Consider the following 17020-nt stretch of genomic DNA (forward strand, 5'->3'; position numbering starts at 1 on the left):
AAAAATGGAACCAGACAGACTGGCCATCGCCGGGGAATCAACGGAACGGCAGATAAAACATGCGGTGTGTGCACTTTTCGCACCGCGTCAATTCAATTTAATTAACGCCCATTGGGGGCGATACTAAAATTAATTTAAATTGATTTTAAAACAGCCCACGGTGGCGCCGGAATTCGGTGTTGGATAAATTAAATTGTGATACAATTGTGTGTCGACGGCGCTGCGTTGATGGTGCCGCGGCGGATGTAACCCACGGGGTCGAAAGACAGAAGAAAAAAAGAAGGCCACCGAACCGAACTGAATCGATTTTGGTTCCGTTCGTTTATCAGCATAAATAGTGTTTATTGAAAGAAACGCGGGTTTTTTCCGTTTTCTTATTTGGTTTCGTGATACAACTCGTGTGTCGGACTGGCGCGGATTGAGCACGTACAGTCAGCCCGGAATTAGTAGATTAGTAGAAAGGGGAACGCAAAAGCAGTGTTTAGTGTGCGTAACAAACTACAGTACTTAGTATCGAGGGCTGTGGAAAGTGCTAATAATGCGGTGCTAGTGGATAGAGTCACGACCGAAGAGATCAACTGAGCGCGCCTCACTAATCCTTCCTGACTTGGGCAAATGGAAAAAAATGATGCCATCTCGAGACAGCAAAGTCTTTAAAGTTCGTCAACCAGCAACAGCAGTAGCAGTAGCAAAAAAAAGTTTTTGGAATTTGGGATTTCACTTCACAAAATCTCACTCAAAGCGTCACCTCAACTCTGTGTGGCCGTCCGAGTGCATTTGGAGCGCCGCTACTATTTGGTGTTATCGGTGGTAGCTATCACTGTTGGGCCCCACCGTTTCAGCCGTCGATGAAGGCATTAAGCAGTCGCTTCTCGTGGAGCCGAAATTCAATCAGCAACCGGCGCAGATGATGTATCCGGTGGTGACTGTTTTCCTGCAGTAGCGCCTCGTCCTGCGCGATCGTTGTCGGGTAGCGGCGTAGAATGGTTTCCATTGCACTCGCCAACCACTGGCCCTGTCGCCGGGTGAGGTCTTCGGCGGACTCGATAGGACATCCGGCCGGTGGCTCGAAGCGCGGACAGCACAATTCTTCCCGCCTGGCCGGTTCGGCTGAGTCAATGTAATAGTCGAGCTCATCCTCGCCCAAGACGCTCACCCGGGACAGTGCGTACAGCTGGGGTGATAGTTCCCCGGCACCGAACTCCATCTTGCCCACCGTCGGCACCCCGAGCAGCTCCAGCAGTTGGGCACGCTTGCGGTACAGCGTGTCGGCCCGGTTGAGCGCAAACAGTTTGACGATCCGGGTGTTGGGATTTTTTGCAAACGAAAACCTACCCAAAAAGGAGCGAGAAAGAGCGTGAGCGGCGGGCTGTGTTTTGGACGGTCGCCGGGGGTCTTTGAAATGCACTCCCGACCGAAGGACTTACCCATTGTGCACGAGAAACTCCGCATCGGTTCGCTTGCCGTAGTTGATGAAAATCGGCTCACCGGACTTGGGGCAGTCCGCTTGCAGGATGCTTTCCAGCTTCTCCAGCTTGGAGCAGTACGCCGTGTCAGTTACCAGGGCGGCCCGTTTGTCGGCAGCGTCCGGCGTAACGTGGTTTGCCATGTCCCACAGCGGAATCAGGGCGAGCGTAAAGTCCAGCTCGTCGAACGTCGACAGGTTGACGGGCACCTTGTTCTGGCGGGTCATGACGGTCGAAACGGCCCAGCTGCGCGCACACCGGTCCGCGGATGGCGTCGTCCATTGCAAATGGAAGAGAAAATAGTTTGGTAAACTACATTCACTGAAACTACATTTCGCTAAACGGAATAATCAGTCTCGCCTTTCAGACTGTCCCACGGAGGGCTGAAACCTACAGGATTCACTTGCCTGATACGCAAAGAAAACTGGAATATGGTTTTGCTGTTTTGTAGGGGCTTCCTTTACCCACGATTCTAATCGAAACGCCCATAGATTCAGATTTTCAAAATCGCGCAAGGACCTGAGTGTAAGGATTACCAACGAGATCTCACTTTTCAGCGTTATGCAATGTTTTTGAAATAAATCTACATTGTTTGTGGCTCCGTTTGAACTGAATAAGTTCACCCGCTGTTTGGCCGTCAAGTATTTATTGAGCAAATAAAGTAAACTTCTTCTGTACAATAAAATTAAGACCACTTCAATAACCGCTCCGTACCAGGGTGTGCAAAAGACGCGCCAAATCGGTGAAATCAATTTTTCGGACCGTGAAAACCGTAAAAAGGATGGAAAAGTTTTTCGTGGAAAATTGCACCAGCAATGGTTACCGCTTCCGAACCAACCGGTGCAAACTTTCCTTCGCTGGACCGGCGGCGGTGGCCAGTCGGACTGTCTCCTTTGAAGATTCTTGTTTTATCCCTTTCTCCGGAAATAGAAGTGAGAGATAAGACCACCGAACTTTAAAACTGCAGCTTAACGGAACTTTGGGGACTGAAAGACCCGGAGGCGGTCCAATTTTTTTTGGGGTTCTACTCGCAAAATCCCCTCCTTGCGTTACGATCGATGCATCGCACGTGTTCCTATAGCCAGTGGCAATCCGGCACGGACGACCATCTTGCCCCTTTAGGGCAATAATGCTAGCTATAAATACCTTTCCCGTTGTACTGTCTGCTTGGCCGACCGGGCGATGGGGAGTCACAATGCAGTCAACGTTTCGAGATGACACTGGACACAACACGACATCCTGGCACATTTGCACTCGGCAAATGCATTAACCTGACCACCCGGTGGTAGGCCAGAAGCCAGAGGACCGGAATGGTGCTACCGTAGCTCCGATGTCCGATGAGTGACCGGCGCGTGCAAACGAATAAAACTGTTTGCAAACATGAACACCGGACAACAGGCGTGAAGAAGGTCGTTCTATCGGCCAACACTCGCATTCGAAACACTGCTGGCATAGTGCCACGTGCCACGTAGTCCGGAGCAGTAACTCATGTCCTTATTAGTAATCTTTAGAATTCCGACAAACTGCCCCAGCTGAGGGCCAACTCTGTTGCTCTCTGTTTGCTAGACAATTTATAACCGATCGGCTTTACGGAGCCGGTGATGGTGCCGGGGCATTGTCTACGATAACACCCCACTGGGTACCACATCGCTGTGGAAATGAATGACTTGAGAACGACACGTTTGCCGGTCTCTCTGCTTTGGGATGCAGATGGGCTGTGCAGTTGCAATCGGTGCCAGGGCTGAATCTTGCCGCAAACTTTGCAACTGATTCCGACAGCATTCGAAGGCATATTTGTGGTCTCTCCCCAAAAAAGGATCACACAATATGAAGTGAACCTGCCAACAGCAAGACAGCAGCGTGGTGCATTCAGCTGGGAACGTATCTTTGCAGCTGCTCATAAACCACTGACCGCCGAAGCTTTAATTATAAGGCAGAAGCTGCCAGTAGCTTCACAGTTGCTGGCTGCTTTCAACAATCAGACGACGACGACCGGTCCAGTCCTGCAGTCTCGTAATGTAAGCAGATTAAATTGGAACGATTATCGCCGTAAGCTTTCGAATGAGTTCTCGGTATTAACCAAATGTCTTTGATGTGTGTTGCAACCCCGTCGGTAACAAACATGGACCGAGAGATTTGAAGAGATTATCACAAAACTACACCGAACACGGATCGTTCCCTTGCTTTGCTTGTCGTCTCCTGCAAACATAAGGAAGGCCGCTGTGAAAATGGGAAACATTGGTAACAAACCAGGCGTCTCCATCGGATTCTTTTCGGGAATTTTCAATATATCACGCAGAGCCTGAACGAAAATTCCACTTCACCTAACGCTGCGCAAAGTAAAAAGGACGTGTCGGGAAAATGCCATACATAAACAAACGATCGCTACCCGTTGGCCTGGCGGTCCGTAAAAAAGGGGGAACGATAAATAATTCTAAACATAAATATTTTGTTAAATTTCACGTTTCCCGAATACGCTTTCGCATACTTCACAACGCGTCATATGAGTGGCTTTCTCTTGTTTTGTTGTTCTCGGACCTCCCGTTGACCGTTTGCTGCCCTACGCCCTGGCAAATTGATGGAAAATTCTAACCATCCTTCGTCGGGGCCATCATCGTCGTCGGAAAAAGGGGGCCGCTGGTGATACAACAAACACTGGGAACAAATAAAAATGCTTTCCAGCGTTCCTTGTCGTCGTCGTCGTCGTGCAGAGCGGACCGCTGAAAAAGGAACCACTCATCATAATCCTGGCCCAGCACACACGCCCGCACATACAAACGAAGCCGTGCACCCTTTTTCCTAAACTCTTCTCCACGCTTGACCGATGTTCCGTAGCGTCGTCACCTCGCGCGGGGGGGGACACACACGCGTTGCGAGGTTGGCCCTTGGGACGATTAAATCAAGAGGCGACACAGAAGGCAGAAGACCATGAAAATGAGGCAGGGATTAACAGTGTCTTGGTGCGTCGAAAAAGGGGTTCGCTTCGGTAAATTGCTTATCTTTCGACTTCTTTCGACATACGACGCCACCGAAAGCGCCCCGAAGAAGGTTGATGAAGCGCTGCTGCCGGCAATCAATATTTGCCCGCCTCCGGATGGTCATGATTTAGCAAAACGCATGGCTGCACTTTATGAGGGTGATCTACGTCTACGATCCATATGGATTGGGGCTGCTACTCCAAGCGAGCCCAGCGAGCTTTACGACCCGGCGCTGGCAACGCAACAGCTGCTGCTAGGCCTAATTTTCCGGGGTACTGGGCCGTTTTGCAAACAAAATTCGCTCGCATCTTGACAAATTTTCGCTTTAAACGAGCCCAGTTTTGCTGGGAGTGCGGACACAGGAAGGGCTCTTTTTGCAACAAAACGTGCCCTAATCATGGCGCACGTGTGATGTTGAGTTCTTCAATCCGCACCATGCGTGGTATGTGGCGCAAAAACGGAAGCCGAAAACAAACCTTGCCCCAGAAATCATCATAATTTATTGGGCCACTCGAGAGAGGGCCCCGGCCAGTCAGCAAAATGGAGAGGGCTTTACTCTCGCTACCTGGACCTGAATTTGACCTGAAATGGCTGGAAAAGTTTTGCTGATTGACAAGCTCGAGCTGGAGCTGCTGTTGCTGCTACAACTACCGGAAGGATGAAGGATGGAAAGCCAGCCTCTGTGTGGGAACTGCTGCAAACGGCATTTCCCGGACCATGTCCCGGGAAACATGGGTTCAAACGGTTTTTGGGTGGCGTGTGGCGGGTGTGCGTTGGAACGGCCCCGTTGTGTAGGTTTTTCCAGTACGATGTCTTAATTGCTTTTTCGTGTTTTTTCCTTCTTCGCTTGGTTTGTGGTGGCTCAAAATAGAAGAAAAAAAGAGGATCAAATGAGCAATAAGTGAATTTGGGCAAACACGAACCAAAGTTACATCTGGTCTTTGAATGGTTTTCGTTCGTTTGGAGTTTCGATTCCTTTTTGGCAATTTTTCAAACCATATTTAAGCATAAATAATTTATTCCTATTTAAAATTGATTCATCCCATCCAAACACTCCCGTTCGGTCAATCGAATCGATTATTGTCGCGGTCTCTTCAAGTGAAGCTTGACTCAAACGGTCCGATGGCCGGTAAAGCTTATTATGTGCTAATGCCGTACCGTAACACTTTGCCAATTACAAATCGATTTTGCTCTTGTCCGACGCGTGGAGGAAGTCTTTACCTTCCGCTCAGGTCAGCGCGGTCGGAATATTAAAGTAAACCCAAACCCATCGCCGTGGACTTCGGTTGAGAGTGCGTTGCAATGTCGTGCTCCGGCAACCTGTTTCACATTCGTTGCAGCTTAACCGACGACGACCGGGGATCGATATCGGATCGATTTTTGCAATATTCCATCCATTCACTCCGACTGGTGCATTAGCGTGTGAAGCCTTCCGGCGGCCATTAGAGTTGGACGCCTGTGACAGCCAGCCCCAATTGGAAGTGCCACGATTGGACTCTTTAAATGGATTAAACTACGCAAAACGGGAAATGCAATTCCTCTGCTCTCGAAATTGGACGATGCTGAGCTGAGTGAGACAGAGTGAGATAGAGAGAGAATTCCGAGAAATGTCAAATTAATGAAGTTTTCTGTGCCCAAATACCGACAGCTGACTTTCTGCCCACTGCGAGGTTTGTCTAATTTGCTATCCGATGCTTCCGTACCCCCCCACAGGCATTGTCGTTGACGACACAGCTGACCGACGATTCGACCGCCAGCGCATTGCAGCCACTGGCCGGCGGCAGCCGGAACGATCCGACGTCGGTACCGTCGGCGGCAGCGCTGCCCACCATGGAGGGGGTTGCTACGGATGGCCGTCGGCGTCGTCGCCTAGGCCGGAAGCGCAAGCGACGTCCACTACAGGAGGACTACTGGTCGCTGGGTGATGGTAAACCGATGGAAGAGTTTGAACCGATCGCGGGTCCCAGCGATCCGCCGCCACCGGGAGGCGGAAGAATGTCCGACCGCAAGCGTCTTCCGTACGCGGGGGCAGCGGCTTCACGTTGGGAAGGCATCGGTCCGCAGAGGAAACCTTCCGAAGGTAAGTTAGGAGGCCGACCGTCGGATAACCAACCGCCGGCACACCATCATCGGTTGCTGGGGCGACCAAACGACTGGATGGACAACCCGTACACGGATGCCGGAGGGGGCACGGCGGCCATGTACCAACGCCGGGCGGTGCCACCCACGGCGACGAGTGGGAATTTTGCCCCTATTGATTCAAATAGGGCACGAAAAGTTCCCGCCATGCGCCATCCGGAACAACAGCCGTCGGCGTCGTCGCCAAGTGCCGCCACCGGAGGCGGTCATAAAGCCTACCGAAAGCCGTACTCCCGGCGCAACGAGGAAACGTCGGGCGAAAGCTCGAACGAAGCGGTTGGCCCACGATTGTCACCGGCACCGACCACCGAGCTGAAGGCGTTGCTCAAGCAATCGGACGGCAGCCTGAGTCTGAGCGAGATACTGCAGCAGCGCAACATTTCCCTGCAGGATCTCATCAAGGGCAAGCAGATGGCATTGGCCGCCCTCACCCAGAGTCCGCTCGACGTGACGACCACGACGGTGCGCCTGTCGGACGATGATACGACCACAGTGTCACCGACGCTAGCGAGCGTCCGATTCCGGGTGAGCGAAGAGTTTGTCACTGGGCGTTCACCAGTGGCTCCAGCCGTCACTGTGGCTGATACTGCAGAGCAGGACGAGAACCACCTACCATCCGGGCCCGGAACGTCCGAAACGCCACCGACGAGAGGTAAACATCCACAGCTTGTACCTCAGCCGGAGGACGACACAAACAACTCCGTTGACGATGTTGTCCCAAGCCGGGCGGCATCGGATGATGATACGGGAGTAGCCATTTTTCCCACGGTAGAAATAAAGCAGCTTGCCCTCAACCCGGTGCTGCCGGTGGTGAAAGATGCACCGGAACAGCGGATGCGTCCGATCAAGGGTGTCGCCTCGCGTATACGACCCGATCTGAGCAACACGCACATTCGCACCGATCCGGTGGCACCTGGACGTTTCCCGGAAACCGTTACATCACCGCCGCCGCCCAGTGCCGCCATCAACGGGAGCCCAACGATATCATCGTTCCTGTTGGCCACATCGACGGCGCGCGAGCGATGGACACCATCGGCCAGTCTTGTCGAACGTCATCGGGAGCAACTGCAGCAGAAACAACAGTCCCTGGTGATGGCCTCCACCGAACAGGCGCCGATGGCGGACGAGCTCGTGGCAAGACCACGTCCGGTCGAGTCGAGCTCGTCGCTTCCGGAAGCGGAAGCGATGGTGGGTCCCGAGCGTCACCATCTGTTGCGAGTGCCAAAGCTGAAGCCGAGAATCGCCATCAAACCACGGCTTCCGAATGCTGTGGCCGCAACGGCAGCAGGAGTGGAGCACCCATCGACGGCCCCGCCGGTGCCGAAGGTAACGGAGGAAGAGCCCGACCGTTTCAATCTGTCTGACGTTGAGTTAACTGATGACAGCGGCGCCCAAGAGCTAACTCCCGGTGGTGGTAGTGATGGCGTCAGACCAAGCAGCAGCAGCAGCAGCAGCAAGAATAGCTCTACCTCTACCAGTCAATCACGGCGTCAGCAGCGCTTAAACGACGACGAACCGGAATTGAATATTATCGAAAAGTTTACCTCGTTCGCGGACCCTCCGTCGGCACCGTCTTCGGCTTCCTCGCCCGTCGGTCAGGATGATGAGGATGCGGAACAGGCAGTCGCGGAATTGATCGGTCGCATTAGCGAGCACACGCAACGCTCGTTCACGGACAGTTTGGAGGACTTTTACCGTGACGTCACGGAGAGCAATCCATCGCTGTTTAACGACCTGTCGCCGGTCGCCAGCTCGGACGATCGGCGGGAGCTGCTCGAGTTGATGGAAGACCGAAGGATCGGGTCTCGGCTAGCGAAGGTCCTATCGCAGCGCAACATGACCTTGGAGCAGTTGCTGGAGCACCGCCGTCGGGGCTCGAGCCAACTGCACCTGGCCGAGATCGCAAATGGGAAGGTGAAACCGATCGACGACAAGATCGACATCGTGACGGCGTTCGAGCACTTTCCGCGCTTCAACATCGGCAACCTGCGCAGCATCCGGCCGGATGACATCAAGCTCGATTCGCAGGGTTTCAGCTACTTCACGTCCATCATCAACATCCGGCCGTCGGCGGATGACGGGTACAAGGAAGCACGGGCACTGCACGCGGGTCGCCAGTGGAACAGACGGCACCCGGCGGCAGTCGCCGAGGGGCCCTCGGTGTATCCGGCCAACCACCGCAGCAGTGATGGTCATTTTTTAGCGAAAGGCGGATCGAAGGATAGGCTGCTCGTGCCTTCGAGAATATCCGCCGCCACCGGTCCGTACGAGCGGCCGAGAGAACAAAGCGAGGAACAGATGGTCGCGGGAGACAGCGATCTGCTGGACCTGGAGCTGTCGGGGCACGGCTTTCAGCACCAGCACCACCCCGGTGGCTCGGTAATGATCGAGAGCACCTCGATGCCGGCCGGTGTGCGATCGGCCATCGTGGCCAGTTCCGCCATCGTCGGTGTGTCGTTGGCCATCTTCATCAGCATCTACGTCGTCTGCAGGTTGCGCCAGCGGCGACGCAGCAAACTGAACTACACGGAAAATTTCAACATGGCCAAGGGTCGGCTGCCGATCATCCACAGTGCGACGACGGACGGGCGCAAGAGTTCCGCATCCGGCCGATCGAACGTCAGCAGCATCGGGACGGAACAGCAGGTCATCTACACGACGCACCGCGCCCTGATGACGGGCGGCCAGTCAGATAGTGGAAGACCGACTGATACGATGGATTCGAACAACTCGCTAGATGTGCAGGACTACCTTTGGGACCGCAAACCATTCCAGTAGAGATCAACCGAGGGTCCAGGCGATCCGAACGGCGATCTTATCCGGTTATGGTGACGATCCTTTCTTATCCAAGGTAATTGAACTTGTAAATTAAAAGTAATGCAACGTTCTCTTACAGTTTTAGTTTTATCAAAGTTTTGATAAGAAAACGTTGGAACCACACAAAACCATTGTTATTTTCGTACATAGCGTTGGAGTTGGCATTGCGAGAGAAAAGTAGCAAATTCGAATCGATATCGCACCGATCCCGTCTTTTCGATGATGGTTTTGGCAATCTCCGTTGAAGTGTGGTATGTGGGCAAATTTACCAAAATTCTAAACTCCTAACATTGCGAAACTTCTCAGCCACTCGAGATTCAGCCTTCAGCGCCTGGTGAGGGTGCTAATTTTGGCAGCCAGTTTTGGCAAAAGATGCAATTTAATTACCGCAATCTTTCGGGAAGAGGATTTCGAAAGTTAATATTAAGCTCGTATCGACAGTAGCGCCTCGAGTGTGTGTGTGGGTGTTTCTTGGTTCCGTTCCATTTTCCTACCCCCTAACATGCACTCCATTCTTATGGTTTCGTCTATGCAGATTGGCCTTATCTAACCCGAAGGATCCCGAGCGTCGCAACTCCTGGAACCTCATCTCTGATCTCGAACACCGAAGGAAGTGGCCACATGTGTGTGTGTATGTGTGGATTGGTGTGTGCGGGGCCAAGGAAAAGGGTAAGATGATGTGCTAATGAAGGGCTATGTATGATAACGAAGGTGCAAACAACATGCCAGCCAATGGGGTCCTCTCCCAAGGAAAGCCCAGCGAATGCGCAGACAAAAGTTTTATGTTTCGGAATGGTGGTGTTACATGCGTTTCGTTGGACGACGACGACGACGGTTTAGGCGATTGCCAGGGCGAAGATGCTGCAGCTGAAACGAAGATACCGAAGGCGAGTAACCACTGGTCCGGAACAATCCGGAGCTGAAAGCCACAGAGTAGCAGCAGCAGCCCCATCATGTAGCAGGCGAAAGAAAGGCTTTCTCTCGAGCTTCACGCAGAGGTTCTCGAGAGCGTTTGTCGAGAGTGCAACGAGTCGGAACCCTCTCATGCAGTCACGCCTGGACCGGCAAAACTTTTACAGCAGCCTTTACCACCATCGGCCCCCGGGCATCCGGCCCGGTACCTCCGCGTCTAGCTAGCAATGCTGGCGAATTGGTGGTTTAATTATTGACTGCACCGTACACAGCCCGAAGAGAAACGTCAGCATGGCCCTTTCGACGCCGTAGGAGTGCAAAATTGACCGCAAATTGATTACAACCGGAACGAGGGATTTAGAGAGCGGAGTGGGATGATCCTTTTCAAATCAATCCAGCGGAGGCAGGGTTACAGGCCGCTGGTTGGCAGGGTGCTGACGTTTGATGGATGAGAAAGTTTGCCTCCCTGACCGGGCATAGCCACACGAGAATTACAAGCGCCAAAAGTTCTGCACCGAGACGTTCCAGTGGTGAAGTGAAGGAGGGAGAGAGAGATAGTGAAAGAGTAGCAGGTAGAAGAGCTAACGTCACGTTAATCTTGTAAGATATACAAACCAATGTGCAATATTACAATGTTCGATGCGAGAATAACTAATAACTGTAACAACACTTTTCAAACGCCAATCTGGCTAGAAACCTGTCACAACCGGCGTGTACTAATTAGGGAAGTAGTTTAATTTATAAACATTAAAAACCGGTAATCATAGCGCGTTAACGCCGCCAATAGTGATCCATACAAAATACGTATCGTAAGCCCCAAAGTAGGCGCGGTGACATAGGTGCAAACGTGCACTACGATTCTCGATAAGATAAGGTAAGCAACTGATGAGATGGTGAGAGTAGCAAACTCAGAAACACAATAAAGTATGATTTAGCCATTTGTGGATGGGCTGCCATGTTTTTTTCATCGAAACGGAAAATGGTCACGGTAAGTTTCAACTGTTTGCCTCACTTGCTCTATTGAAAGGAGCTTAAAAAGGAAACCCAATTCATTCATCTTACTTTGGTGGATAATCTAGTTCTCCTTTGCACGGCCGAATGCTTGATTTTCGATTTTTGAAGCCATAAGATGCTTAATTTTATCAACTCACCGAAAGATATCGTACGTAAAGTTGAATTTCAGGGCGTCCACCTTGTCCTGTACAAACTTTTTGATGAACCCGTACTGCCGGGCAATGTTTTTGCACAGCTTCAGCGCCGACTCGAGGGCTGCCGTTTCGCGCAGTTCAATCATATCCTCCGGCGTGTAGTAGAGCGGCGTAGTGTACCGTTCCGGTAGCATGTCCAGGTACGGCTTCCAGAAGCTGTCCTTCCGAAACCTTTCCATGATGAGCGCGAGGGCCAGTATAATGTTGCCCTGTTCCTTCATCATCGCACCGGGCATCAGCTCGAGTACCTGCTGGTAGGGTTGCTCGTTGTTGACGTAGAAAAAGAGTGTCCGCGGAACTTCGATCACACTTTCTCCGGCACCAATCGGCCCCGTCGATTCCAGCCCGAGGCCACCGTAGATCGGATGGTCCACGATGCGTATCTTGCCACAGAAACACCCGTTAGCCGTGGCCCACTGGACGAATCGATCGACATTATCCGCCCGGGGTCGTCCGTTGGTCGTGCGTAGCTTCAGTTCCGACTCGAGCCGTCGAATGCGTTCCAGCGCGGCGTACATTTCTCGGTGCTGCGCCAGCTGCTCCGTGAGCGTGTTTGCATCTTTGAATCCGAGCGGCACGAGCTGGTCTACGAGATCGTTCAGCTCCGACTGTTTGCCCATCGGCAGCGCTTTTCTACTGCTCATAGTAACGGCGAGTTCTATTTTCCGCTGGTCTCGTGCCGCGCCGTATAAACCCTGTAAGCGCCGGTGTCGTTCCCAGCACTGCCTCACGCCGTTATATAGCTTGTCACACTGATTTATGTATTTTTGAAAGTTTCCTCTCCCAGAGGATATTTATCACTTACGCACGACGCCACACGAACTGATTTTTTTTTCGGGTGCGCGTGAGAATGTGGGACAGGCCGCGATAGGGAAAAAACCTGCCACTCCCAGAACCGAACAAGCCAGAGTGCTAGAGTGTGCGATGGATGGACAAAAATAGATTCAAAAAATAAATCGCGTGCCTCGGTTACTGCGATTGCTGCTGCTCCGTGAGGCGGAAAGCGGTTCCGCCTTGGTTCCCGTTCTCCGTTTACCGTTCTTCGTTTACCGGTCTTCGTGGCTAGACGGGAAGAGTTAGGAAACACGACACCGACGTTGCACAAATTCCGAAACGTGCGACAATTGCGTACGCCTCGCAGCACTGCACACCCGACGAGAGGTGATATCGTAATTTTGAACCAATCAACCGCGGTTAGCCTGCAGCACAGAGGAGTATTTGGGGTATTCGGAAAGCTGACGGGTATTTACGTAAACAACGCGTAAATTACCGGCACTTCGACGGAATACCACACAAATCACGGCTCGTGGCCGGCACGGTGCAAACTGACCGCGAAACCGGTTCGTGAACGTATCTAGGAACCGGCGCTACGACGCGAACCACTTTTTCGACAGTATTTCAACCGAAATGCCGGAAATGAATCGAGTACGCAAAGCAAGTCCGGTGTTTTTGTTGTGGGCCGGAGCAACTTTGACAGACTATTCACAATGCTGGAACCGGTACCGGTTTAGCGATGGGCATGCGCCGGTAATGTAGGAGCGTATTTTAATAAAGTATTTCTGTAGTCCTAACACAGCGCTTTTGCCACTTTAGTAGCAAACTCAACGTTCTATGGTAAATAATATTTTTCATAAATGTATGAAGTTCAAGACAAAGTGTAAACGCCGTGTGTTTTATTGATGTTTAACGAAGGAACTATCATGACTATCGTTAATGAGTGAGTGCTAACTCTTCCGTTTGGTTATTGTGGTTAATTTTCCAGAATATTAACTACTTTTTCTGTTTCTGTTTTTCAACAAAAGCAACAGGTTAAGAAGGAATCCCATTCAAAGAACCGGTTCGAATCGGTTGTGGCGTTCCCAGTCTCTGGTTTGCCAGGGATCAATCATTGCGTGTGGTTTGTTTACCAACAATGGATCATTGGCAAAAGTTTTGGACACAGTTACGTGCCATCGGATAGATTATAAGTTTTATTTCCGCATTTTTGCTTGCAACTTTTTGAATCAGCCTCCGAAATTTGCCAGTGCTCACCCAACCTCTTACAAAGATTGTTACAGATGTGCTCGGCGGTAGACAATTCACGGTCGTGATGAGAAAATTTCACCGTTTCCTGATCACCGTCGTTGCATTTGGTGTCCTGTACGGGGTTTATCGCCACTCGTTCGGTACCACGGGCAGCTTTCTTAATCTGGTACCAAAGGAAGACGATCAGTTTCTTTCGCAAACCCACCGACAGCTGAATGCGGTAGATACACGAGAGCGGCCGATTGATTTGTCCCGACTGTCGAATTTCACCGGATTTGAGTACCGAATTGCGAACGACATTTGCAAGGAAAACAATAGCTTTTCGGACCTGTTGGGTATGGTGGTGCGGTGCAGAAAGTAAGTGCCATCTTAGATGATGAATTTTCTTGTTACTGTTTCTCGTGCAGGTGTGATACTAGTCACTTCGTACGTTGGTCACGATGACCTTCGTTCAGCACACAGACAGGCAATTTCCCAGCAAAAGCTGCTCTCCATGGGATTGCTGCGAATATTCTCACTGGCCATCATTCCACTGTCGGAACGCTTCATCAAACAGCCAGCCATCGAAGCCGAGCAGCGTCTCCACGGTGATCTGATTCAGGGCAACTTTGACGAAGCATATCGCAATCTCACATACAAACACCTTATGAGCTTACAGTGGGCTACACATAGATGCCGCGGGGCAAAGTACATTATCAAAATGGATGACGATATTGTGTTCGATCCGTTCTACATCCAGAACCATCTGTCGGATCTGAGTCAGCGTGACGAGCGCTACTTACTGGCGGGTTACACGTTTCGCAACAAGAAAGTGATCCGGTTGCGCGCCAACAAGTGGTACGTTTCGCGAAACGAATACTCACGAGATGTTTACCCGCCGTACCTGTCCGGGTGGCTTTACATCACCAATCAAAGGACGGCGCGGGCCTTACTAGCTGAATCTCAGGAAGCACCATTTTTCTGGATCGACGACACGTTTATTACGGGTGTGCTAGCCGAACGCTTGAAACTACCTCTCACCGTGCTTAATCGCTGGTATAGTGCCAATTCCGAGTTTTTGGATTGCTGTATTCGCGATATGAAACGGTACGCGTATCAGTGCGATTACTACGTCGGTCCAAACGGAGGAAACGGAAAGCTTATAATGGAATTCGTGCAAGAGCTGGAGCGTTGCTATGACAATGCGTGTTACCAGCGGCCCGCTGGAAAATCACTCACCGCCACCTGTGTAGCAGAGTACAGGAATCTACCGGCAAGTTCCGACCACGGAACGGCCATGATTAGCCAGATGAAACTGTGAAATTGTTTTTATGTACGTCTTAGAGAAACCCGTCGATGGATACTTGCCATTACGAAAGAATTTTTCTCCAAAATGTGCCACAAAAGCAAGTCAATCCTCTCATAGTTCACTCACGTCCGTCCTTATCGTGTTGCACTTAGTATGATAAACAGAGCCATGCCATTATTTTAACCACGCGTCAGGATGGAGAAATTTTATGATATGAAAAGGGTAAATGGAACTATAAACGGTTGAAGACAGTATTATTCATGTATCATCATTCCCTGGAGCGCACTGATAAATCGACCTGTGATACAAGTACACACCGATACAGCCAACGTTTGGATGCGTCTGTTACCGATATTTATCACACTGCGTTTTGCTTTATTTGGTTCAATAAATGTTTGTCTAAAACAATCTACTATTACGGTCACACAGCCTACTGAACACGGCGATCACGTTCCAACAGCTGTTTGTACGGCAAATGCTCATCCTTGATGATGGTGAACGAATCGATGACGGCGCCTTCTTTGTCTACCGAAATCTGCTCAAAGTACAGGTGCGTGCCATTGATCGCCTTCATGCGCGTGTAACCATAATCCCGACTGTGGATGGCACTCCATTCGGGAATCTTGCGAATAAACGGCTCCCTTCCCTCCTTGCAACCGGCCGAACCCGTCACGAGGTGTACCGGAGCGCGCGGATTACGGTACGGTTCTTCGTACGATCCATTATAGACCTGAAACGAACCAATATGAAGCCCTTGACTGTCAGTACTTTAGCAAAGCGATAGATAAAGCCACAACAGTGCACACACAGTGGAACGGAGGGCGAAACGGAAATAAATTGTTACTGCCCTTCTGTCGGTCACTTTACCTTGTAATCGTAGATCGGAAACAGCCGCTCGTACGAGTGCTCGTGAGCCCAGATCTCCACGTCCACACCGTGCTCGTAAAACAGATCCTCGAGCCCGAACCAGTGCAGAAACGGGAGACCAACGCGCACGAGCGTTTCACTGTGCGTGCAATCGTTATCGTTATCGTTGCTACAGTACATCGGTCGGTGGCCAAACGTGATAATCCACGGACGTGCTCGGCGGTTCTCTGGCTTATTCGCTTCTTCAAGATCACGCCGCAGCCACTCGTACTGGTTGACCAGCGTTTTGATGCCGTAGTTCATAAAATAGTACACTTCAGTCGAAAACCCGATAAAATGGACCGGCCCTAGGTTGAAGCTGTACATCATGTTCTCCGTGCCACCCGGCATGCTGAATCGTGCGCGATAGTTGGAGAAGTTACTGGCAGAACGAAAGAAAACGTTGTAAACATCCAAATGGCAATCCGGACAGGGCTTTCGTGTTACTCACTATTTCTCCTCGTGATTGCCGGCACAGACCATGTAAGGGGTGTAGGCAGCGATCGACTGGATTTGGTTCATAAACTGATCGCCGACGAGCGCATTTTGCGAGTTCATGTCGTACGCAAAGTCTCCAACGTGTACGATCGCATCGTACAGGTGGCGTTGCGTGTCCTCCTGCAGGCGCGCCATCGATTGGGCGTTTTCATTGCCCATATCGCCGAAAATCGCAAACGACGGAGACCAATCGGAACCGGCCGGAGTCGTGTGGAAGTAAAATTCGGCCGACCAACCCCACTGACTGCCGGCGTGGTACTCGTAGCGGGACGATGGTTGCAAATCGCGCAACACAACCCGATGGATGTACTGCGTATGACGTCCTGCTCCGCCGTCGACAAACTTTTCCTCCGTTCCGGTGGCGCTCAGGATGAACCCACCGATTCCGTACTCGACGATCGATTCGTTCGTTGCCGTCATAGTGCTCCAGGTGACGACGAGTTCAAGTGGTGATTCACCGAACGAAAGGTGAACCTGTTCCGGTTGGTAGTAAAACACTTGTCCTTGAGCTCCATTGCGGCTGAGGATGGCCAACAATGCCAGGAGCACCGCTAACGCTGCTGATCTGCGCATTTGGTGCGTCTTTATGGGCGTAGTGCGTAGTGCAAAAATGGAATGCCAACGATTATCACGAGTCTGCTCGGGTTTCGGCAGACAACTGAATACTGATGCGTGTGGAACGTGTCCTGTTCTCTTTGAATGCAAAACACTTTCGACCCCCCTCCGTCAATAATCGGTGACGGTGATAAGGAAGAAAGATTACACTATTTTCACTTCAATGGC

At 51.3% G+C, this 17020-nt stretch overlaps 4 protein-coding genes across 4 annotated transcripts; 2 read left to right on the forward strand and 2 right to left on the reverse strand.

Moving 5' to 3' along the window:
• Positions 1-345: 345 nt before the first annotated feature.
• LOC131209445 (actin-histidine N-methyltransferase) lies at positions 346-12192 on the reverse strand. The gene is made up of 3 exons (XM_058202517.1): positions 11464-12192; positions 1428-1712; positions 346-1331 (listed from the first exon to the last, which is right to left on the reverse strand). The coding sequence occupies exons 1-3, from the start codon at positions 12162-12164 to the stop codon at positions 839-841; spliced, it is 1479 nt and encodes a 492-aa protein (XP_058058500.1). The 5' UTR covers positions 12165-12192; the 3' UTR covers positions 346-838.
• LOC131209446 (uncharacterized) lies at positions 6980-10053 on the forward strand. The gene is made up of 3 exons (XM_058202518.1): positions 6980-7980; positions 8032-9434; positions 9936-10053. The coding sequence occupies exons 1-2, from the start codon at positions 6995-6997 to the stop codon at positions 9359-9361; spliced, it is 2316 nt and encodes a 771-aa protein (XP_058058501.1). The 5' UTR covers positions 6980-6994; the 3' UTR covers positions 9362-9434; positions 9936-10053.
• Positions 12193-13493: 1301 nt separating the features above from the next.
• Positions 13494-15235, forward strand: LOC131211451 (beta-1,3-galactosyltransferase 5). Its single transcript, XM_058204918.1, has 2 exons — positions 13494-13880; positions 13953-15235. Exons 1-2 carry the CDS (start codon positions 13610-13612, stop codon positions 14843-14845), a joined length of 1164 nt encoding a protein of 387 aa, XP_058060901.1. The 5' UTR covers positions 13494-13609; the 3' UTR covers positions 14846-15235.
• On the reverse strand, positions 15146-16991 carry LOC131211450 (acid phosphatase type 7). Its single transcript, XM_058204916.1, has 3 exons — positions 16191-16991; positions 15701-16121; positions 15146-15563 (listed from the first exon to the last, which is right to left on the reverse strand). Exons 1-3 carry the CDS (start codon positions 16808-16810, stop codon positions 15264-15266), a joined length of 1341 nt encoding a protein of 446 aa, XP_058060899.1. The 5' UTR covers positions 16811-16991; the 3' UTR covers positions 15146-15263.
• Between the last annotated feature and the right edge of the window lie 29 nt (positions 16992-17020).

Source organism: Anopheles bellator, chromosome 2 (assembly GCF_943735745.2).
Source record: "Anopheles bellator chromosome 2, idAnoBellAS_SP24_06.2, whole genome shotgun sequence".
In the NCBI taxonomy this organism is placed as follows: Eukaryota; Metazoa; Arthropoda; class Insecta; order Diptera; family Culicidae; genus Anopheles; species Anopheles bellator.

What these genes read in the sequence shown, in the direction of transcription:
- LOC131209446 (XM_058202518.1), top strand. Translation starts at nt 6,995, where the DNA reads ATGGCATTGGCCGCCCTCACCCAGAGTCCGCTCGACGTGACGACCACG. An exon ending in GATGACAGCGGCGCCCAAGA is followed by an intron (nt 7,981 to 8,031) that starts GCTAACTCCCGG and finishes CAGCAGCAGCAG; the next exon opens with CAGCAGCAAGAATAGCTCTA.
- LOC131209445 (XM_058202517.1), bottom strand. Translation starts at nt 12,164, where the DNA reads ATGAGCAGTAGAAAAGCGCTGCCGATGGGCAAACAGTCGGAGCTGAAC. An exon ending in TTTACGTACGATATCTTTCG is followed by an intron (nt 1,713 to 11,463) that starts GTGAGTTGATAA and finishes GTGTGCGCGCAG; the next exon opens with CTGGGCCGTTTCGACCGTCA. An exon ending in GAGTTTCTCGTGCACAATGG is followed by an intron (nt 1,332 to 1,427) that starts GTAAGTCCTTCG and finishes CTTTTTGGGTAG; the next exon opens with GTTTTCGTTTGCAAAAAATC.
- LOC131211451 (XM_058204918.1), top strand. Translation starts at nt 13,610, where the DNA reads ATGAGAAAATTTCACCGTTTCCTGATCACCGTCGTTGCATTTGGTGTC. An exon ending in TAGCTTTTCGGACCTGTTGG is followed by an intron (nt 13,881 to 13,952) that starts GTATGGTGGTGC and finishes TTTCTCGTGCAG; the next exon opens with GTGTGATACTAGTCACTTCG.
- LOC131211450 (XM_058204916.1), bottom strand. Translation starts at nt 16,810, where the DNA reads ATGCGCAGATCAGCAGCGTTAGCGGTGCTCCTGGCATTGTTGGCCATC. An exon ending in GGCAATCACGAGGAGAAATA is followed by an intron (nt 16,122 to 16,190) that starts GTGAGTAACACG and finishes TCGTTCTGCCAG; the next exon opens with TAACTTCTCCAACTATCGCG. An exon ending in TTCCGATCTACGATTACAAG is followed by an intron (nt 15,564 to 15,700) that starts GTAAAGTGACCG and finishes GGTTCGTTTCAG; the next exon opens with GTCTATAATGGATCGTACGA.